This window comes from Chelonoidis abingdonii, chromosome 14, assembly GCF_003597395.2.
Source record: "Chelonoidis abingdonii isolate Lonesome George chromosome 14, CheloAbing_2.0, whole genome shotgun sequence".
Classification (NCBI taxonomy): domain Eukaryota; kingdom Metazoa; phylum Chordata; order Testudines; family Testudinidae; genus Chelonoidis; species Chelonoidis abingdonii.
Genome location: NC_133782.1, coordinates 1,867,806 through 1,891,781, shown reverse-complemented (window position 1 = coordinate 1,891,781; position 23,976 = coordinate 1,867,806). Strand labels below are relative to the sequence as shown.

Here is a 23,976-nt window from a genome sequence, read left to right as displayed (position 1 = left end):
ATGGGAAAGGTTCACAGTTAAGCACGTGTGTCCTTCCCCCCCAGCAGAATTTATCCTTTGAGTCTCCACTTCCCTCCTTCCCTACACTCATTCATCTCACTTTTTTGGCCTATTCCAGCATCTCTTTTTTTTGCCTTGCTCTTCTGGATTTGCATGCAAATCTCCCAAGCAGCTCTGCATGGCTGTTGAGTAAGAGTGTTGGCTCCGTGCACAGGAGGAACATTCACTTGATACTTCAGACTTAACGACTTGCCCAGACTTTCACATTTCTTAGCAAAATTATTTACATTGGAAGATGTCAGAAACCACAGGGGGGTTAGTTTTACATCCCAACAATTGGCTCCGGTCTAATCACTCCTTTCGTTTTTCGTCCTTTTTGCTCCAAATTGTGGTATATAAAGGCTGCCCCATCTATATTGCTGGGAAAGGCTCTGGCGGCTCTGGAAAACCACTGGACAACAGCCCGGCCAGGTGAGAGCACGAAACGCCCCAATGAAATGTCTCTAGTGCTATTGCAACACTAGGACAAATATTTTTTTATACACTCTCAGGGCCTGATTCTCCACTGCCTCGTACCTCGTGTGCTCAGGAACACCTGCCCCATGGGGCTGTGAAATGCTGCTGCTACCACTGGTCAGACTTGGTAGCATCTAACACCCGTGTCATGCTGGTAGCAATGAGATGGGCACAGAGTGTCCAGCTGTGGCTACAGCCTTGCTGGAGCACAGATCATTTGATTGAGTGAAGGCTCCTCAGATGGTTGCACCAAAGGACCTTTGGCACCTTTAGCATTCAGTGGGGCAGGTGGGTGGCACCTAAACGTAGACGGCCACACTCAGAGTTAGACATTGCTCCATGCAGCGTCCAAGGAACCCCTGGGGTTAACTCTCTCCACTAACTGCCTTTCTTCTGTTTACAAGGAACCCCTGAGTGACTCTGATGCTTGTAACACAGGAAAAGCTGACAGCGCATACCTCAGTCTATATACCTGTGTAGCGGGGTGAGCACCTGCTCCAGCCAGAAAGGGTTGGAAAAGCCCCACAGAGGGCTCAGGCTGGGGAAGGGGGCAAACCCCCGGCTTATTGGGGGAAGTGGCTGCAGCTGGAGCCGTGTTCCAAACAGACTAGCCGGGCCTTATAAGAAGGCCAGGGTAGCCAGAAGCTCAACAGTCCTTCCTCTAGCTGTGGAGGGAGACAGGCCTGGCTGGGGGAAGGTTGAGAGGTAGCTGGGAGTGAGGCAGGGCTGGGGAAAAAACAGAGGAGCAGGGGAGCTCCAGGCTGGCGACTGCCCTGGCTGTAGAGCCTGGTTCCAGGTCCATAGAGGTACTGGGTGGTAGAAGAAGGCGGCAGGTCAAACCCTCCTTGCCAGTGATGAGTGGCATACGCTGCAGTTGGCCCCAGAGAATGGGGGCTAGTTGGTGACTGGCAGGAGCCTACGACTGAGGCGAGGTGGGGGATAGGGGGTGGGGGTTCCCCTGGGTGGGGAGACCCCGAGACTGAAGGGTTACTGCCAGAGGGGCAGCACCCCAGAGAAAGGGGCACTGGGGTCCTGGGAGGGACACAGGCTAGTGGTAAGGTGGATCACCGGCCTGCAGAGGGCGCTCTGGAAGAGACCAGAAGGAGGCGCCATGGAGTGAGTCCACGCGCTTACAACCTGGGTCTGTATGGGGTAAGTTAAATAGGTGCTATAGGAGTCTCTTCTCCCACCCCCCACAAGAGCTGATTCAAATGCACCTTAAACTGTGCTTTCAAGCTGTATTTCTATAGGTAAAATCACTCAGGGCTGATTCTCCGCACGTGCTTGTTTTAACCTTGGATAACTCTTTTGACGTCAGTGGAGTTGCCCCTGATTACAATCCATGTGAGATTAGAATCTGCCCCTTGAGCTGCTGCGCTTGCTCTGCTGCAGTGGTGAACTCAGCCTAGCAGAATCTCTTTCTGGTCATGTTAGCGGAGGGTCTCATTTCAGCCCATCTGTTCGCACGTTGCTTGTTGGAAGGTTGGGCACGGTGCTGGAGCCAAAGATGTTAAGGATTTGGTGCATTTTCTTCTCCTGTGGTTGGCTGGCTACTTCTCAAAGAACAAATGCCCCTGGGGCCATCCTGAAGCTTGATCTTGGAACAATAGATCGTGGTGAGTCAATAAGCCTGTTATGCAATGAGTCAGAGTCAGCTGTGCCTGGAGTGAACCCCTCACATTTGTGCAGAGCATCAGGTTGGTGTGGCTGGTACAGGTGGCTGTGGGAAAGAGGAGATTGCCGCCATCCTGTTTTCTGTGCCCACAACCTTGAAGTGTCCCCTTGAGGCTGTAGCCACATGTTTAACTTCAGCTGCAGAATGTGACAGTGAATTCCTGGGCTCTCTGATATGGGGACTCCTGGATTCAAGATAGTAACTGTGTGCTGTTCTGTGGTGCAAAGGGTAGTAAAGCCCATTTGTCTAGATGGCTGACAATTCCCGGCCGGGCGCTGGGGAAATCCCCAGGTGTAGAACCAGTGCTGCCCCCTTGCGCAGCCCACAGTATATGGCACATGGCCAAAGCACCAGTGAGCTTCCCCAATTCCCAGAGGCCAGAACAGTCCCTTGGGCATAACGTAGAGAAGCCCTGCGGCTACGTTAAGCATGCTAGAGGCCAAGCTAGCCCTAGGATCAGGAAGGTGAAAGTGCTAAAGGAGTATAAAGCCACCTGACACCGCGTGCAGAGCACAACACAGGCAGGTCCGAGAATCAACTCTTCATATTTGTTTTTCTTTTGTTTATTGTTTTCCATAATCTGCAATAAGTCACTCACATGGAGAAATGCATGTTCTGCTCTCCAGAGGTGGGACAATGTACCAATGCCCACAGACCGGAGAACTGCAGGTTCTAGCTACGGGATGGCCTGATGGGTAGGATGAAGGGGGAGGGTATTGCCTGTAGGCAGCTGAGTCAAATCTATTTTACATCTAGAATTAAAATGCGCACACACAACAGATGGTGGTTCAGGTGGAACTCTCTGCACAAAAGTCAACCACACTGAAGTGACTGCAAACATTGCTGTAATTTGCCATATGACTGTTATAGACTTCTCAGCCACACTGTGTTTACTGGGATAGGAATGCCATGCAGCTGAATGATTTACACAACATGCTCTCCTGAATTCCCTGACAAAAGATTCCCTCCCCACTTATCTCCATCCCTGCTGATGAGGCATCTGTGCTAACCACACCTTTTCTTGTGGAAATATTCCAGCTGTCTCCGATGCAATGACTGAGAGCAACATTCTTCAGAAACTGGCAGCAGCTGCAACTAAAAAGCAGCCAGGTGTCAAACCCATCAAGGGCATTTCAGGGTGAGTTGAACACGACCTGCCAAGCATTATGTCAATGATCTGCAGGTGAAAAATGCTAGCTATTTGCATTAGGTGTGGAAGCATCAGCCCAGAGGAGCAGCAAATGAATCTGGAGCCATTAATAAGTGTGATTTTAATGGAAAGCAGCTTACAAACATATGGAGATGCCATCACCTGAAGGCAACACAGCATGTGAGTTGCTGCTTCAAAGCAGATCAGAGGTTAATTCTTGCTTACTTGACTAGGGAGTTTGTTGTAGACACAGGAAATGTCTGTAACACAGGGTGGCCGTAGATCAGAAGTTCACTGATAGATGCAGACGGGACTAGAGGCTGAAGTTGAAATGAAGATACAGCGTAACCCACATCAGGAGACACTGTTGGTGTTTAGCCAGAGAACCTGGAGAAGGGCAAACATAATACTTTTGATCTTTAAAAATGGGAGCAAAGAGGACTCAGGGAATTACAGACCAGTCAGCCTAACTTCAACACCTGGAAAGATTTTGGAACAAATTATTAAACAATCGGTTTGTAAGCACCTGGTGATAATGGGGAAATATTGTGGAGTTGTCAAGAGCAAATCATTCTAAGTCAACCTAGTTTCCTTCTGTAGATGGAGGGGCTCTGAAGACATGATTTGATTTTTAGCAAAAAGAACAGGAGTCCTTGCGGCACCTTAGAAACTAACACATTTATTTCAGCATAAGCTTTCGTGGGCTAAAACCCACTTCATCGGATGGATGTAGTGGAAAATACAGTAGGAAGCTGTATAATATACACAGAGGACATGAAACAATGGGTGTTACCATACACACTCTAAGGAGAGTGATCAGTTAAGATGAGCTATTACCAGCAGGAGAGAGAGAAACTTTTTGTAGTGGTAATCAGAATGGCCCATTTCCAGCAGTTGACAAGAAGTTGTAAGGAACAGGTGGGGGGGAATAAACATAGGGAAATAGTTTTACTTTGTGTAATGACCCATCCACTCCCAGTCTTTATTTAAGCCTAATTTAATGATGTCCAGTTTGCAAATCAACAAAAAAACTTCAAACATAGAATTAGAGTATTGCTTCAAAAACAGACTCCAATGAGAGACTACTGAATTGGAAAAATGGACACCGTTAAATTAGGTTTAAATAAAGACTGGGAGTGAATGGGTCAAATAAATGTGTTAGTTACTAAGGTGCCACAAGGACTCCTGTTCTTTTATAGGATACGGACTAACACGGCTGCTACTCTGAAACCTTTGATTTTAGTGAGGCTTTTGAGACAGTCTCAAATGATGATCTTGTAAGCAAACCAGGGAAATGTGGTCTGGATGAAATTAATCGAAGTTGGGTGCATAACTGGTTGAAAGACGCTTACTCAGAATAGTTATCGATGGTTTGCTGTCAAACCGGAGGATGTATCTAGCAGGGTCCCATGGGGGGGTCTGCCCTGGATCTGGTTCTGTTCAACATTTTCATTAATGGCTTGGATAATGGAGTGGCAAATACACTTATAGAATCTATGGGTGACACCAAGAAAATTGATCTGAAATCAACAAGATGAAATTCAATAAAGACAAATGCCAAATACTTCACTTAGGAAGAAAAAAAATCAAGTGAAAAAAGGGGAATAACTGGCTAGGTGGTAACACTGAAAGGGATTTGGGGGGGGAGTGGATCACAAATTGAATATGAGTCAGGGGTGCCAGAACAGAGGGGACCAAGGGGCCATGGCCCTCCCACTTTTGAAAGTGGATGGGCCTGACCCCTGCCCCTTCTCTTCCCCCAGAGGCTCTGCCTCCTGGACAGGCCAGAAGCTGGAGCCCAGCTCAGGGAAGAGCGGCCCAGGGAGCCTGGGCAGCTGTGGGGAACTATGGACCCTCCACTGGGGCCTGGGGACATGAGCCAGGGGCTGCTCTTGGGCCCCCCACCCCAGGCAGATAGAGGCGCCCGGGTTCCCTGGCTCAGCTCCGGCTTGGCTGAGGGGCAGGACCTTGTGGAGAAAAGGAGGGATGAGGCCTCCTGGCCCCACCGCTTTTAGGAAGACTCCATTGCCACTGATATGAGACAACAGTGGGATGCAGTTGCAAACAAGACCAATAGAAATCTGGGGTGTATTAACAAGACAAGACCTTGGAGGTAATTGTCCTGCTCTGCTTATACTGGGGAGGCCTCAGCTGGAGTCCTGTGCCCAGTTCTGGGTACCCCACTTTGGGAGAGATGTGGACAGAAAGTCCAGAAAAAAGTAACAAAAAGGATTACAAGCTGAGAACCCCTGTCCTATGAGGAAAGGTTAAAACCCCCTGGGAATATTTAGTTTTGAGAAAAAAGGACTGGGGGAGACCTGATAAGTCTTCCAATCTGTTAAGGGCTGTTTTAAGGAGGACGGTGATGAATTGTTCTCCACCTGCACTGAAGGCAGGACAAGCAGTAATTGGCTCAATCTGCAGCCAGGGAGATTCAGGTCAGATGTTAGGAAAAACGTTCTCCCTCTGAGGGTAGTTGAGCTTTGGAACAGGCTTCTGAGGAGGTTGTGGAATCCTTGGTGCTGGAGTGTTTTAAGGACAGGTGGGACAAACACCTGTGAGGGATGGTCCAGGTTTAATTGGTCCTGCCTCAGCACAGGGGGATGGACTTGTTGGCCTCTTGAGGTCCCTTTCAGGCCTACACTTCTATGATTACTATAACTTGTCCCATTTGTTTAGGAATTTTTGACCTGCATACGAAACCGCTGCATAGGGCATGGAGACGTGGTCTGCCAGTCACCGAGGGTTCTAGATTTCTTATTTCATCTGCGCGCTTAACGATAGGGGCGCATCTTAGTTCCGTTTCTCTACAGCACTTGGGGTTCTGATCCCTGATGGGAGCCCTTAGATGCAGCTGCAATGACAAATGGAATAATCCTGACAGGATTTGTATCCCTTTAGACTCCGGTCTCACCAGTGCAGGCACCGGCTCTCCTAACTACTCACCTGGTTTTATTCCATAGGGTCAAAGTTAAAGATCTTCAGCCCCCTGAGATAACTCTGACATTCTTACCAGGGACTGGGCTTTTCATGGCTGTTTTAACTCGCATAACCATCACTGGGAAGAGGTGAGTGTAATCCTGCCTGGGGTGTGAGAAGGTGTCGTTCCTTTTAAACAATTCGTATTGAACTGAGAATATTTGAAAACAAATAAGGTCTCCCTGGGGAACCTGGGAAAATGCACCGTGTGAGCAGATCTATTGGGTAAACTGTTTCCCAAGTTCCTTGAGTTAATGATCCCAGGAAGCTGATATGGAATTAAAAACAATTATATTCAGGACAGCAAGGAATGCAACATGTTTATTTCCCATCTTCTGCAGAAATGTCCAACACCTGAAGTGCAGTGGCCAGCATGTGGCATGCTCTGCAGATGGGTTAGCCAAAGCTGAGAGCATTTGGCAAACACAGGCTTAGTTTGGGCTCGAGAGCTGCAATGTTAAGGAAGAGAAGAGGTGGGGGCTCTGCACCTTATCAAACGGACTATGTGTAAGTCACCCCTGGCATCTCAAAGACCACCAGGCTGGACTTATATCTTGTACCCTCCCTGGTGCATCCAGCATCCATTCTGGCTCCTCTGCCTGCCTTTCCAGAGGCACAGTGCATTGATCTGATGGAGAACCATCTCTTCCAGGGGAGCAGCTCTCACCACTCTGGCATTTGGCATTGCCTGCCTCTCTCACCAGCTCAGCATGTGTGGGCCAGTGTGGCTATAGGGTTAACTCTACGTCCCTAGCCAAAGGGTACGTTCGAGGTTTCCATAAAATCAGGTAGCCAGAAGATGAGCAAGAAGTAGGAGAGTTTTAAGGGGTTTTATTGCCATGAGATAAACAGTCCAGAGCAGCGCTAAACATGTTGCCTTAGACTCAATGCACACAGACTCTAGGGCAGTGATATCTTAACCATTTCCGTAAAGCAACTCCCTGGGACCACCCCAGAAGCCCCCCCCCCCCACCCTTTAGCAAGCTGGAAGGTCAGGATGAGCAGCCCTACATTAAGGCATCAGAAGGAGGAGATCAGCTGGCATGAACCCTGAGCCAATCAGCTCCTTCTGGATGCTAGCTGGTTTCCCTGGAGGATGATGAAAGTAAAGAATTCACCAGGAGGTAACTGAAGTTTGCTCTGTGCAGCTTTATAGGTGAAAATATGGAAATCACAGTGGTTGCGAACATGACCGCCAAGAATAAACTGTTGCAAGATGACTCGGGTTGTCCCAAATTCAGCGTTGGCGACTGCCAGATTTCTCTCGTTAGTATTAAAACCAATCTCCCCAGCAGGTGAGTGCCTGAGATTTAGCCTCTGCTATGGTGGACAATGCTCACTAGATTTGCCACTATCTGTAATACTTAACACTTATAACCACGAGGGCAGGTCCCCAGCTCAGTGCTGGCAGAGTGAAAACCAGAGCACCGAGTGCTAGAAGAAAAGAGCAACGGCCTTGTGCTGGCCCCTTGGTACTGGAGTAAATTTCAGCCACAGCCAATTGACTGTATTTCCATGTGGTATCCATCTATGTGCACTGAAATGGTCTCCAGAATGACGGAGCTTCTTCTAGGATTGGGGACCTCTTAGCATTGTATAAAACCAGCACAAAACACTTCTGACTAGTTTGCCAACTGGATTCTTCTGGTGCTGAGCCTCTGACCTTTTGCTTTGCAGCAACTCTTGTCATTTTGAATCTCTTTATTTACTCTGTTGATTTCTTTCTTTGCCGCCTTTGCCCAGCATGCTGCCCAAACTTGTGAATAAATTCGTGAATACCACCCTTCAAAAAGTCTTGCCAGACATGGTAAGTCTGTTCATGTAGTTCATCCACTACCCATTGTTCCTCCAGAGAGCAACTACCCGGGGGTGGTGGTCAGTAAACAAGTCTCATACTGGTGGTATTTGAAGTAGGACACTTTTTGGTAACAGTGAGTGTGCTCTAGTATTTGTCTGTTTCTGGTAACACCCGCAATGTGCTGGGGTCTGTATGAATCTAAAGGAAGACACAGTCCTCATCCCAAAGAGCTTGTAATCTCAGACAAAGTGACATGGACACATTTGCCTACGGTGGTCACAATGGTGAATGACCATGTCTCGATAACCCTTTTTTCCTTCTTCTTCAATATTTAGGGACTTGCTTACACACACATTTGCAGCTGTTTAACTGGAGATGTGTTGTTGACAGTGATAGCATGTCTACACTGCCAGCTGGAGTTGGGATTGCAGCTCAGGTAGACATACCCTTGCTAGCACAGCTGCAAACAGCAGTGTAGATGCAGCAGTGTAACTCTCCAATGCTTCAGGGACCCTGGGTTTATACCTGCAATGCTGACATGTACCACCATGTTTACACTCCTATTTTTTGCCGATGCACTATGCTATGTGAACACTCATACTTCAGTTTAAATCAGGCTTCTTTCAGTTCAGCTTAAACTGATCAGAAACACCTTTAAGCTAAATCGGAGTCAGTGTCCACACAGAGCTTTACACTGGTTTACCTAAAGTACTTCAGTTAAACGAGAGGAAGTTTGTGTGTAGATGGATCCTAAATAAACCACAGCTGGTCCCTTTCTGAGACCCGTCTCCTCTGTGTGGAGAACTTTGATTTTGTTGGAACTGAACTGGAAGGAATGGCAGCTAATTTGTACTATGAGATACTTGCCCCTGTTCTGGCCCCTTGCAGCATGGAAAAGGGCCAGCGTGGCATAAAGGGATCTTAAAATCCCTGCACCCACCTCAGGGAGGATTCCCCCAGTACACACATTGCACACGCAGTCATAGGCTGCCCCCTCTACCCCCCAGGACCAGGTGTGTGTATGTGTGGGGGGGACAGCATGCAGGGTTCTACTGACTGTGGGCATAGGGCACTTTGGGGAGGCTGCTGTAACTTAGACAGGTCCCCGCAGGCTCTCCAGGCACAGAAACAGCCCCGGATTCGGAGGGCAGAAAGGTGCATAAAGCCTCCACAACTCCAGCCCCATGGGCTGTGAGTTCTGTGCTGTGCCCCTTAGCGTACGCGTACGCAGCAAGCAGAGCGTCTCAGAGCCCAGGGTTTGCAGATTTGGGCTCATGCTACGGCGCTAAACATTGCTGCAGGCATAGGTGTTCTGGGGAGGAGCTCCGGAGCCCGAGCTCCAGCTTGAGCCGCAGCATCTACCCTGCTGGTTTTAGTGCTGGAGCGTAAGCCTGAGCCTGTAGACCAGGCTCTGAGCTGCATGATGCCCATCGCACAAAGGTTTGGCTTTGCCCTGGGTGTAAAATGGGCAGTAGCTCCACTGGAGTGACCCCACTGGGACACTGCTGGAAGCCAGAGGAGAATCTGGCCCTGCACCGACGAATCCAAAAGCTTTGCAGTAGGAAAAATGCCTGGCTCTGGGTCTTGTTACTGCTTGTGCCTCACTGGAGTTTTGTATCTCTTCTCACCTTGTAGCTGTGCCCAGCAGTGGATGCTGTGCTTACCCTCGTGAACCAAAAGTTCACCACCCTGGTTTGTAAGTTGTGGCTCCATCTTGTCCTCCTCTCAGTAGGTCCCAGAACACTGAGCAAACCCAGGGACGATGCCAGAACAGGCAGGCCAAGGGGTGCTGCTGCAGGCACAGCCGCTGTCCTTTCACTCATGGGAGCTCTGGGGCTGCTCTGTCAGGGCGCCCCCGGAACAAGGCCTGGTGCCACAAAGGGAATGGGGTGGAGGGTGATCACACAATTGTTGCCTCGCACATCTCCCACAGGGCTCAGTTCAAGAAAGCAGCCCTCTCCAGTACATCACCGAAACAGGTGCTTAGCATTGAGTAGTGCTTTAGTCCCCTTGAGGACTTAAGGATGTTGCTTAACTTTGAGCATGTGCTTAAGTGCTTTCCTGAAGTGGGACCTAAGGAGACAACTCATTGCTCTTCAAGGCACATAGAGATAGTTGGGTATTAAGGGTCCTCTCGAGAACAAATCCCCAATCTTCTCCTGGTCTATTTCACTCTCTCCTAGGGCTGGCTAGTGCAGAGGGCTGTGTATTGGTGTTGGCTCAGGTTTCAGATGGAGCCTATCAGGCCACTAGGACCATTACAGGGGTGGCAGAAGGGTCTGTGGGGAAACTGATGGAAAGAACTCCAAAGAGAGTGCGTCGGCTACTTTACAGAGCCCAGATGACAGGCCTTGTTCATGTGGGCAGAGAGCAACAGGGAAATCCCATTGGGAGCCCCGGATTGTACCAGGCCCAAGCATTCAGCAGCAGTGAGGGCAGAGGCACTCAAGTTACTGTCTTCCTGTGTAACTGGTTGGTTAACATCATCGGGAGGGCACCCTGCTCTGCTTCCGCTGGAGGGTTTGCAGCACTTAGAGCATTTGCTGCAGTTTAAATGGCTTCTCATTTTTTCTCTGCAGCCCCGAGCTCAGTCGGCACTGCTGGAAGCATCTGCTATGCTTTGCTGAGCCCACCAGTGACGAGTGAAGTTTTCATAGAATTGGATTTGAAAGTAAGCGCACTGCTGGGCTGGGTGTGAGGGGATGCGGGGGGCTCTGATGATTTGGATAACAGAGACCCTTATTCTCATAGGTGCTGCCTGGGCCCCTGTGGCCTTAGGCAGAGGGCTCTGTGGACGAGGAAGCTGCTCAGTCTCATGCCCCAGTTGCCAGTGGTCTTGCTCCACTGTTCTATACTGATGTTGTTGCTTAACATAAAATCCTAGCAACAAGACAAGGCGAGTTAGCCAGTGGCCTGTGTATTGTCCAAATGCAAACCCTCTGGATTGCTGTGCCCCTCTCTGGAAATGGCCGAATGCGTCTCTCTACCTCTCCTTTCAGACCATGGTCCTGCAAGAGGGCGGAAACCTCATTGACCTTCCCGCCGACCCCTCAGCTCTTACCTCCCTGCCGCTGAAAATGGACTCTGCTACCCAGCTGGCCCTGTCAGTGAATTTCCTGAGCGCTGAGCTCACTCTCATGCAAACATCCCTCAACCTTGATGTCACGGAGACCATAGTGAGCAATTCAAAGTTGGGGCTTTTCCTTTGAGGGCTTATAAGGAAACCTAAACCTATTCAGGCAAGATCCATCCATACATGTTTATCATTTGTGCTGGAGCAGGAAGCAGGGCGGATTTGACCTGGGAATGTTGCTGGGGAGTTACATTGGGGATGGAGGACTTCCGTTGAAGGAAGCTACCTGAGCTGTAACCTGAGCCAGGAGGGGGATTGGGAGAAGTGACATCTTCTGCCTGGGAGACTGAACAAAGGAGAGGACGAGCAGGGGGGAGGGGGAAGAGAGCTGCTGGAGGAGTTTTTGTTTTCAGTCTTGGGCTGAGTGTGCAACGCAGGGAACCCCAAGCTCGGGTCTAAGCTCCCTGAACCCCCCAGAAGGATTTGATTGAGGGTTTATGGTTGTACCTACATGCTCCGCTTGGGACTGTGTTTCTGTCGTCTAATAAACCTTCTGTGTTACTGGCTGGCTGAGAGTCACAGTGAATCTCAGGAAGAGGGGTGCAGGGCCCTGACTCCCCCACACTCCGTGACATTATTCCCCTGCAGTGACCCTGCAGCTGGAGTCATGAGCATAAATTCCCAACTCCTGTAATATCTTGGAGCAGGAAAGTAATTTACTCCATGAGATAAATTCAGAAACTCATCATCTACCATATACCTGGATGCTACAGCAAAGCTGCCAGATGGAGCAACTGCAGATTTCCCTTGTAGAAGGAAATCTCTAGGTGGCATTAGGCACAAACCTGGCTTACTAGTTTAATACCACTTGCTCTGAGTTCCCCCCAGCAGAATGTGGGTGTTGGAGCCAGAATGCCGGATGGTGGAGGAAAAGAGCTTGTTGCATTGTGACAATGTTGGGCCCCAGAATGGCTCATGGGGGCAGTTCCAGCTGATGCTGCTCTAACTTGATCAGGGGCCAAAGCTGCCCAGGGGGTGAGGAAGAAGAAAGATGGTAGAAACCTACCTGTGCCCTCTTTCCAATGCACCTGAGGCTGTGGCCCATTGATTTCAGTTTTTCTATATAACCATTGCCTATTTCTCTTTGCTCTCCCACCCTTGTTAATGTGAGCCTATTGTCTCACTGCCTCTCAACATTTTGTTGGCAGATTCATGGGCTTCCTCCATTAATGACGACAACACTTGGCATCTTGATCCCCACGGTTGGTGAACTTTATTTATTTATCCCATTGGCCTCTGAGACATCTCAGGGTTCCTGTTAGGGTGACCAGGCAGCAAGTGTGAAAAATTAGGACGAGGTGGGGGTTATAGGAGCCTATAAAAGAAAAAGACCCCAAAATTGGGACTGTCCCTATAAAATCGGGACATCTGGTCACCCTAGTTCCTGTGGAAGCAGGCAGCATGGTGCCTTCTCCACCAGGATCCTGCTTTGGACCTTTCCCCAAACCCAGCATTGCTTTCTCTTCATTTTATCAACAAGACAGATCATGGGCATTCAGTAAAATGATGAATTCTCACCCGGTTTAACTTAGATCCAGGTATTTTTGAGAGCCCAGTGTTTCAGATTTGTGGATACATTTGCCTGCATAATTACTGTGACTGCATGCAGGGCCGGCTCCACCTTTTTTGTCGCCCTAAGAGGCAAAGGAAAAAAAAATAAAAAGCCGTGATCGGCGGCACTTCGGTGGCAGCTCTACTGCTCCGCTTCATTCTTCGGCAGCAATTCGGCAGCAGGTCCTTCTCTCTGAGAGGGACCGAGGGATCTGCTGCTGAATTGCTGCCAAAGGCCCGGATGTGCCGCCCCTTTCCATTGGCCACCCCAAGCACCTGCTGCCTGCGCTGGTGCCTGGAGCCGGCCCTGACTGCATGTGCCATGATGATGACAATGGCTTTGTATAGTCAGCTAAGTGCCTAGCTGGTTACTGGTGCATGCAGTCACTATCAGGCTAATTGCATGTGCAAATGAAGCATGCACATTTCTGCATATCTGAGCAAAAATGAATGAGTTTGGTGCTCACGGAAGTTGAGGGACTGGTACTAGTGGTTCTTACAGGCGTTACCCGAAGAGTGGCTGAGCGCCTGTAGTTCCACTGACTTTGGAGGGAGTCACAGGTGCTGAATGCCTTGTAGGATACGCCTCAAATTATGGGGGGGAAAAGAATAACGAGAACCAGCTGTTGTACTGTTAATTGATCAAGGAGGGAGAGTGTCTGTTATGTAAGAAGAGGTTTTGCTTGCCCAAGGAACACGGAAGCATCAGGGAATGTCCATGAAAGGGACGTGTACCATTCTCAAATCAACACACAATTCAATGCCAGTGCGATGCTTTTCTCAGAAGGTCGCTTTTCTGGTAACCTGGAATTTTTATAGACTTGTGGGTGCTGTTCTCCAGAGCCTTTGTTGGGGCTGATCAGAGAGGTGGCTGGGTGGGCCTGTCACTTTATCATCTTTGCGTTTGGAATCTCTCCAGCTCTCTGAGTCGTTGTCTCCGTCTCGGCCAATGGTTATTGAAATCCGAATAACTAAACCGCCCGTGCTCACCATGCGGCAGGACAAAGGCCTTGTGCATCTCTTCGGCACCGCGGAGTTCCTCACTTCGCAGCCCAATGCTGCTCGGGAATCCCTCTTTGTCCTGAACATTGTACGTTGAAATGATCAGTTAGGGGGCTGCTCTAGGAACAGCTACATAGTCCCCAGGGAGGCAGCTCCCAGCATGACCCCAACACACACTCCTAGATGGGAGGGAGGAGGCCGGGCCATGCTTAGCATCCCCTGGGGATTCCTCTGTGTTCCTGTGGGGCAGCTGGAAGCCCCCTTCGCGTCGCTAAAATGGGTCAATGGAGACTGATACAGGGCCAAAGATCTGGCTCCATGCGCACATGCTGCCATGCAGGACTGAACCGACTTCTGATGCTGACTCAGTTTTCTCATTGCAGCATATCAATTTGGATACCCGATTCTCTATTCAAGAAGAGAAGCTGCGGATCTCCTTAGCTCTGGACAGGTCAGACATTTGCTATTCTCCTGAATTAGACAGAAGGAACGGTGCTGAGCCCCCTGAGGGGCCGCAGGATGGGCTGAAGCCATGTAGTGTTTGTTTGCAAACCCCAGTTCTGAGGTGCATGAACTGTGAATAAGATGAAATGTGCAGAATTTTGATCTTGATTAGGGCCAGTCGCATCCGTAGTTACAATAAAGAAAAGTATTACGTGTGGACATGGAGAATGGCAGAGTAAGGTGGGTCAGTCAGCTGTGGGGAGCCCTGGAGCCAAGGAGTTAAAGACCCAAGAAGAAATCAGAATGGCAAGTGAACAAAAGGAAATCAGCTTCTCTTCCTTCCCCACCTCTTCCAGGGAACTTCTTATAAAATTATCAATTAGAAAATACCCATCTAGAGACAAGAAAAGCAAATCCAAGCACCTGTTGGGAGAGTTGAAGGGGGTCAATTGGGAATTTTTCAACATTTTTTTGGTTGGAATCTCCAGTTGGTCAAAATGGAAGCGTTTTGAAAAGTTCTGAGAAATTGTTTGACTAAAGAATTTTGAAAAAAATTTCAAAATTGTCAAAAAAAAATTGTTGGACATTATCAGTATGAAAAATTCTAATTTCCTGATTCAAAATTATTTTTTGCTTAGAAATTTAAGCTAATTATAGTTAAAAAACAAAGCAAAAAACCCCCACCGTACACAGACACACTCTTGTCAAAACTGAAACAAAATATTTCATTTAAATTTTTTCCCAGTCTCTTTTGGTTTATGAAAAATTATAAGATTTTGATTTTTCCCTCCAAATTTAGGACAGGAAAAATTTTCAGTCTTGACAATTTTTGTGGGTCAGGAAAAGAATTTCCTGCCTAGCTGTAGGTCGGGGAAGGGAGAACAGTGGTTCTATGAGTTAATGGGGAGGTTCGTTCATCTCTATACCTGTCTTTCTGGTAAAGAGACGGTCAGCTTTTCCTTTTGCTTATCTGGGTGTAAATCAGTGGAGTCAGTGCAGAGGTAAAGCCCAAGCTCTGCTGGACGTGAGTGGAGACGTTGTAGTGAGTGGAGATGTTGATTCATGGCAGCAAGGCAAAAGAAGAGGCTGGAGGGAGGAAAAGGGAGTGGGTTGTGGGAAATGCTGCCAGTGGCAGGGAAAAGGAGCCACAAATAAACAAAGGGTGGAGAGGCAATGGTAATGCCTATTTCCTTTCTCTGCAGCTTGTATGGAATGGCCTTGGCGGCTTCGTCCATCGGCAAGTTCGCTGTGAGTTCAGTGGTGTGTGTGATACTCGGCACAAGCAAATGCTGAAGAATAGTTGTATTTATGAATTGGAGTGTTGACGTGTTGGTCTAAAATCTCTAGCCCTGGAGTTCATTCTTGGGAACCCAGCTGGATTTCTTGTATTCCTTGTAATAGTTTTATTTCAAAAATCAATGTGTTGTAATCCTCTAAATCAAAATGTTATTACGAGTAAGAAGTTCTAGTGACAAATTAATTGGAGAACTCACCATCTCTTTTGTCAGGAAATATTAGCAATCTGGACTGATCACTGTGAGTTAATGCACTCACTTTAATTCCTGGAAGACTTTTGGTCAATAAATAACCGTCCCCAATGCTTGCAACAATGCTGCAGTGAAAATCTGTTCTGCATTAACAGTGTGTGCATTGCAGGTTCAAGGTTCCTCATTCACTCCAATCCTGCTTTCATTAGTGAGAAGGAGGGGCTGTTGTTGTCCAGGATGTGTACATAGATAACATAAAAACCCGTGAAGGACAGGAGACAATACCAGCAGGCTCTTAGCACTCAGTTTGTCCGAGGAGATCTATCATTTGCACTGCTCTCTGATTCTTGGTTACTAGCTGACTCATGGAAGAGCCATGAGTCATTGCCAAAGGAAATACTAGAACTGGTGGTAAAATGGAGAGGATGATCATTTTCCTTTGAAATTCTGAATTTTTCAAATTTATCCATCTGGTTCTCAAAACAGGCAATTCGCGTGAATTTGGGCCCATTGCAACTGGACGTCTGCACCCGTGAAATCAGAGCCAATATAAAATGACTGGGTGAATGCTGCTTGTGGCAGGATTAGTAGGTCACTTCTCTCTTTTCAGGAGTTGCCGGTGAAGGGATTTTTGGTGAATATTATTGAAGCTGTGTATGTGCCAGCAATCAATGGTAAGGTGATGAGATGGTTTCATTTTGTAAACTGTTTATCCTTCTCAGATACCATGACTACCGGTACTTTCTTTAGACTGAAATAACCTTTTCTGACAGTGGCATGGGCTAACTGACCCAGCAAAGCCTTTCCAACTTTCACGAGTTGGTGAATAACTGTGCCCAGTCAAATTGCAGACACAGCCATTTTGCACATGGAGAACTTGCATTTGGGCATTCAGACCCGGTAATGTGTGTATGTTCTCATGCTTATTTGCATGTGCAGTTGCTCATGGAAACCTGAGGTCTATGCATGCAAAACAGATAGACTACAGGTGCATTTTTGGAAGCTCTTTGAATATGGTACCTGCTGGCAAAATAAAAACTAGATCCCATGGGAAACTGGAGATCGTTTTCATAAATTCAGTATGTTTTGGAAATCTCCAAACACCAGTGGGCTCATCTGACCTTAGCTTTCCTTGGGTTTGCTGATCACAAAATACACAGAAGGCCCATTCTAGCTATTGGGTGTTAGATCGATGTTTAGAACGGAAAATGTGCCATCAGAATAATAGAATAGTCCATCTTGAGGAATTTTCCTTCCTGGTGCACATAAAAAATCTGCTAGGCATTTTAACAGAAGTTGGGAAGCTGCAGGAGACTAGGGGAGAAGTGATTAGACATTGCTAGGTTTCAGAGTAGCAGCCGTGTTAGTCTGTATCTGCAAAAAGAACAGGAGTACGTGTGGCATCTTAGAGACTAGCAAATTTATTTCAGCATAAGCTTTCATGAGCTACAGCTCACTTCTTCGAATGCACAGAAGTGAGCTGTAGCTCATGAAAGCTTACGCTGAAATAAATTTGTTAGTCTCTAAGGTGCCACAAGTACTCCTGTTCTTTTTGTAGACATTGCTAGAGTCTTCAACTGCCCAAGGCAGTTCTTACCCTGGTTTCTGTTTGCGCATTTCAGGGGCACTGCAAGAAGGGATCCCTCTGCCTCACCTGCTAGGCATTAAATATGCAAATGCTGATATTAGCATGTCTGAGGTAAGTGTATGGAGACTGACTTGCCACAAGCTTTTCTGTATGTTGCATGGTCTGTGCTGGTAGTCAGCACATAGGGATCTAAGCGTTGAACTAGCTGGTGACTAATATTTGTGACATGTTTTACTTCTGTCAGAATGCTCTTGTGCTGAATGTAAAAGCCACATCAAGCTGATCCAGGAGGCGTCACTACACTATTCACCACCACTGGAAAGAGTCAGGGAGACGGAGAAAAGCAAGTCTGGTGTCCCTGGAACCATTTCTTCCTCTTTTCATTTTGAACATTTTGATTTAATTTTTTGGCTTTATAGAACTAATATAAAAAGGCAACACCGCTCCCGGTAATTGGCAGGTGCTGGGCTCTGCCTGTAGCGCAATCAAAGGGCTGCTCCTTTGCTTGAATATAATTAATCTCTGTAATTTTCTCAGTGACGGTTTGTTATAGCTTGTAGCCTTCACAGGAGTTTAGAACAGCAGTGCACTGTGGGCAGTGGAGTTTCACATTTCATATGCCATTGCGATAAAAGATTCTAGTTTCTTTCTCTGCATTCTTGGTGTTTCCTCTTTTCAGAAGGTCTTCCTGGCTGTGTCTGGATGCAGAGTCCAGGACTGTGAGGAACTAAAGAGTGCTAGGCAGGAGGACACTGAGCAGATGCCGCCACACAACTTTGCCAGTGCTCTCCAACCCCTTCCGGTCCTGAGCTTGCCTTGAGCAGACTCCCAGTCATGCAACATTGTGCTGAAATATGCTCTGGAGTTACAAATGAACTGGTTCCGATATATCCCAAACCCAACCACCACTGGATCTGGCACTGCTAGAACCCATCCAGATCTGGATCTGACCTGGGCCGATCTCTAAAATGTGCTGAAACAGAAAACTGAATCTGAGCATCCCCAAATGTTAGGGAAGTTTGGATTTGGGTCTGATTACAGTTTTGAACTCCTCAGCCTGGACCCCTCTCTAACATGGCCTAGGTCTCTCAATGGAAAATCTAGCAAAGGAAAGGAAACATGTATTTTTCTTAAAATCTATAAAAAACAGTTTTGCAAGTTCACTGGGTTGTTGTTAACCTTTGAGTATGCAGCACTCTGCAGCTGGTCAGCGCACACACTGTCCATGGCAACTACTGTCTATGCAGGGATATTTCAAGAGAGCAAATGGAACACTGATTCCCTTCATTTTAGTTAGGTAGGTGCCTGGGAACAAATGACCAGCAGCTGCACTGCGTGCACATGTGGTCGCCCCATCTCAAAAAAGATATATTGGAATTGGAAAAGGTTCAGAAGAGGGCAACAAAAATGATTAGGGCTATGGAACGGCTGCTATCTGAGGAGAGATTAATAAACCTGGGACTTAGCTTAGAAAAGAGACTACTAAGGGGTGTCAAAGTTAGACTCAGGACTCACAGTTTGTCAGACCACTCTGTTTTATTAGCACAGCGCTCTGCTAATACACCCAGATAATGTGAGCACCATACAAGGCACAAACTATCTTATTTGTACAGATAAAAGGGGGGGAGCACTTAGCAAGATAACAAAGGAAGCAGAATCTGATAAGTTTACCTGGGTTAGCCATGCATATTTTATTTTCTTACTAACTATTACCGATCTTCTGTTAATGTTTCGCCATTAGCACCCTTGTTTATGCCTAATGTTTCTTTTCCTGGCACCTGTATTACAACATTTCTTATTTCTGTTTAAAGGTACATACAACATTTCTTTAATCCATTCTTATTTTTAGAATATAATTCATTCTACTTTCACAGGGGTGATGTGATAAAGGTCTATACAATCATGACTGGTGTGGAGAAAGTAAATAAGGAAGTGTTATTTACCTTCTTCTAACACAAGAGCTAGGGGTCGCCAAATGAAACTAATAGACAGCAGGTTTAAAACAAACAAAAAGAAGTATTTCTTCACACAACACACAGTCAACCTGTGGAACTCCTTGCCAGAGGATGTTGTGAAGGCCAAGACTATAACAGAGTTCAAAAAAGAACTAGATCAGTTCCTGGAGGATAGGTCCATCAATGGCTATTAGCCAGTCTGGGGAGGGATGGTGTCCCTAGCCTCTGTTGGGTGCACTGTACAGACCACTCTCACCCCATAACTGCCTTGCCCCACTAAAGCGTGTTGCCTTTTCTCCATGGGATACCAAGGTATGTCTGAACTTCAGGTGGTGGTGGTGTTTTCTCCTGCACGGCGGTGCCCAGCCTGGCTAATAGCCATTGATGAAATGTGATAGAAACTGCCAGTCACTGCTGGGAGGCCCTGGTTAGATGTGACTGGCTCAGACTCAATCAATGTGGGAATCACTGAGCACTTTTTGGTCAGTCCCAGCTTGGGGGGCATCTGGTTTGCCATGTACATTGGTACCAGATCTGAACCGGTCCCAGAGCTTGCTTATACACACCATCCAGTCCCCTAATGCTCTGCCCGGTACAGCTGAGGTTCCTGTAAATAAGATGAGGTACATACACTGCACCTGGTGGCTGAACAGTAGAATACAGTTTCAAGTTCCAGAAGTTGCCAAACACAACTTGGACTCTCGCAATAGAAGCCTCTGGGCAGCTCTAACTTACGTTGGCTGCTACTGGCCCCTAGGGGCTGAAAGCACAGCTGGAGATTAGCACAGTACAGGGGCATCCCAGCCCACATCTCCTTCCCTCTGGCAGCAGGGATGGAGTGTATATGGGCAGAGAGGCTACCACTTGTGGTGCAGCATAGAACAGCCAAGGCGTCTGAGTCTTTTAAGTCAGGGTAAAAGTTTTTTTCTGCACTGTGTTGAGCTCAGTGATACAGGAATATCCAAAAATCCTGCAGGCCAGATTCTGCTCTAAATCCCATTCACGTAAACCCAGATTGCTCAGCTGATGCCAGTGGGGTTACCACAATCGCTGCACTTGGAATCTGGCCTTTTCCCATCACTGTGCATGTTAATGGAGTCACGATCATGGGCCCTTTAGGCTGAAGGAGACAGATAGCTGGACTCCGTAACATCTTTATTCTCCAATCACCTGATTTCAATTGTTCATCTCTCACACACATTTGCAATACTGGTTTCCATCTCCCTAGTCCCCAGCTCTCTCTAAGGCCTGCTCTACACTGGAAAACTAAGTCAGCGTAACTGTCAGGGGTGTGAAAAATCCACCCCTCTGAGCAGCGAAGTTAAGATGCCCAAGTCCCTGTGTAGACAGCACTAAGTCACTGGAGGACTTCTTCCATCAACCTAGCTACTGCCTCTTGGAGGGTGGATTCCCTGCACCGATGGGAGAATCTGTCCTGTTGGCATAGGTACCATCTACTCAGAAGTGGTGCGGCTCTGCCACAGTACCATTTCAAGTGTAGACAAGCCATAGTCTCCGCTTAGGTATGTTATCTGCTTTCCAATTAAGATTGCACAGTGATTACTAGCACCAAAATCATATATTAATCCCATTCTCCTTTTGAACTAGAGTCTCATCTCCTCCAATTTCATCTCTATTCCTTTCTTCCTACAATAATTTAATTTCTTAATCGTTGTGTCTTGCGAGTTACTTTTATGAAAGTACCTTAAAAAGATTCACATTGAGACCAGTTCTAAGAAAATCCCCTTCAATTTGCACAACATATGTAATGCCATTATGATGTCCTTAAAACAGGCACATGACCTCCATTGACACCGCTAGTTGACTACAGCTGACAGGAAGCCAATTTATGAGCATGACTGAAAGGTCACTAATGAGCAGCGGCTCTTTGTCATGGAGAGGTATCCCATTATTACACAGTTTGGTCTTCTTGATTAATCCCAGTGACATTTACCGGAGCTCTGCTTATGCTGATTTCGTGCTCATTATTTTCATCCACTCAAAGTTCGATGTGACTTAGATGAGCTCCTTTATCAACACACACTTATATTTCATTACATATTGTGTTCTAGCCAGCAATGAAACCCGTTGTTCTTTTGAGGTTAGTGAGTGATTAAGTTGCTAGGACAATGGCAGCATTATAAGTACCTTGGCACCTCTCCTATGTTGACTTTGGTTGTAAGATAAGATCTTTAAAGCTGGAAGTAGCGTGAGACAAAAGCCATCTCAGCTAATCCTCTGTGGCCAGGTCTTTCCGTCAGAAGTTTAGACAAAGTGTTAAATCTGAACAGGTGCTTTTCTAGTGGGTCCTGCACTGTGCCTCACAAGTGCAGAGAATCCCATTTGGGAGTCTCTCTAATAGTAATGAGTGGTTCATTCACAACTAATCACATTCCCCACCGATCCCCCTTTGTCTGCAGGGACTGGTCTATCGGTGCATCCCTGGGACCCTCTCTCCCAGGTGGGTGGCTCATAGAACTGGTTTTACCAAATGGAAAAGGCACCTCCACATGACCCAGTGACTTTACGCCACAAGCTAGCCCTCAATGCATTGTGTGTGGTCACTCAGTGACTCAATGGAGACAAGACCTCATGGGTACTGCTTAATGTGCCAACTAGGGCAGGAAACATGCACACCGTGCAGTGGGTGGGTTATAATTTATTGTGGTGCCAGCAACAGGCCAAAAAAATCAGTGCCTACAGCCTAGATTCCTCCTGACTTCTGGACCTTGAGCCCTGTATTAACTCTCATGGCTTCCTCTTTCCCTTGGCTGGTCAGTGCTGTGTCCATCATACAGATTTTTCTTTAGTGGTATCAGCTAATTTAGACACTATCATTTGTGTAGTTGGGATTATGTTTTCCCATGTGCATTACTTTGCACTTATCAGTATTGGATTCCATCTGCCATTTTGTTGCCCAGTCACCCAGTTTTGTGAGATCCCTTTGTAATTCTTCCGTCAGCTTTCAATTTAACTATATTGAGTAATTTTATATGGTCTGTAGATTTTTGCCACCACACTGTTCCCTCCATTTTCCAGATTATTTTTGAACATGTTGAACAGCACTGGTCCCAGTACAGATCCTTGAGGGACCCATTCTATATCTCTCTCTACTGTGAAAACTGACCACTTATTCTTACCTTTTATTTCCTATCTTTTAACTAATTATTGATCCACGAGACGATCTTCCTCTTACCCCATGACAGCTTACTTTGCTTTAGAGCCTCTGGTGGGGGACTTTGTCAAAGGCTTTCTGAAAGCCTAAGTACACTATATCCACTGTATCACCCTTGTCCAGATGCTTGTTGACACCTTCAAAGAATTCTAATAGATTGGTGAGGCATGATTTCCCTTTACAAAAGCCGTGCTGACTCTTCTCCAACATTATTGTGTTTGATAACTCTGTTCTTTACTAGCATTTCAACCAGTTTGCCTGGTACTGAAGTCAGGCTTACAGGCCTGTAATTGCTGGGATCACCTCTGGAGCCTTTTTTAAAAATCAGAGTTACGTTAGCTATCCTCCAGTCATATGGTGCAGAGACTGGTTTACATGATAGGTTACATACCACAGTTAGTAGTTCTGCAATTTCACATTTGAGTTCCTTCAGAACTCTTGGGTGAAAACCATCTGGTCCTGGTGACTTATTATTGTTTCATTTATCAATTTGTTCCAAAACCTCCTCTAATGACACCTGTACCTGGAACAGTTCCTCAGATTTGTCACCTAAAAAAATGGCTCAGGTGTGGGGCTCTTCTGCACATCCTCGGTCATGAAGACTGATGCAAAGAATTAATTTAGTTTCTCTGCAGTGGCCTTATTGTGCTCGAGTGTTCCTTTAGCATCTCAATCGTCCAGTAGCCCCACTGCCTGTTTGCAAGCTTCCTGCTTCTGATGTATTTAAAAAAAAGTTTTGCTGTTTTTGTGTCTCTAGAAGTTAAAGAGCAACTCACTTTCTTGGCTTGCCTTATTATACTTTTATACTTGACTTGCCAGTGTTTATGCTCCTTTCTGCTTTCCTCAGCTGGATTTCACGCCCAAGGGTCAAATGCTTTCTTGCTTCTAACTGCTTCTTTTACTCTCCTGTTTAGCCAAGGTGGCACATTTTGTTCCTCTTACTGTTTGCTTTCAACTTGGGGCATACTTTTAGTCTGAGCCTCAACTATGGTGTTTTTAATAGTCTCCATGCAGCCGGCAGGCATTTTACTATTGTGACTGTTCCTTTTAATTTCTGTTTAACTAGCTGCCTTGTTTTTGTGTAGTTCCCCTTCTTGAAGTTAAATCAGGGGTCAGCAACCATTCAGAAGTGCTGTACCAAGTCTTGATTCATTCACTCTGATTTAAGGTTTCACTTGCTAGGCCTAAATTTTAACGTTTTTAGAAGGTCTCTTTCTATAAGTCTATAGTATATAACTAAACTATTGTTGTATGTAAAGTAAATAAGATTTTTAAAATGTTTAGGAAGCTTCATTTAAAATTAAATTAAAATGCAGAGCCCCCTGGACCGGTGGCCAGGACCCGGGCAGTGAGTGTGCAACTGAAAATCAGCTCATGTGCTGCCTTTGGCACACGAGCCATAGGTTGCCTACCCCTGAGTTAAATGCTACAGTGGTGGGTTTCTTTGGTATTTCCTCTCCCCCACCAAACATCTTAAATTTAATGACATTACAGTTGCTGTTACTGAATAGTTCGGCTATATT

At 46.7% G+C, this 23,976-nt stretch overlaps 1 protein-coding gene across 1 annotated transcript in view; it reads left to right on the top strand.

Moving 5' to 3' along the window:
- Positions 1–18,143, top strand: part of LOC116814660 (BPI fold-containing family B member 4-like) — a 28,701-nt gene extending 10,558 nt beyond the window's left edge. The window contains exons 9-15 of the mRNA XM_075072419.1: positions 11,118–11,294; positions 13,722–13,892; positions 14,188–14,255; positions 15,451–15,496; positions 16,346–16,409; positions 17,358–17,434; positions 18,003–18,143. Of these exons, the coding sequence (XP_074928520.1) occupies positions 11,118–11,294; positions 13,722–13,892; positions 14,188–14,255; positions 15,451–15,496; positions 16,346–16,409; positions 17,358–17,434; positions 18,003–18,143 (744 nt within the window). The remainder of the gene's footprint in view (positions 1–11,117; positions 11,295–13,721; positions 13,893–14,187; positions 14,256–15,450; positions 15,497–16,345; positions 16,410–17,357; positions 17,435–18,002) is intronic.
- Positions 18,144–23,976: the final 5,833 nt, after the last annotated feature.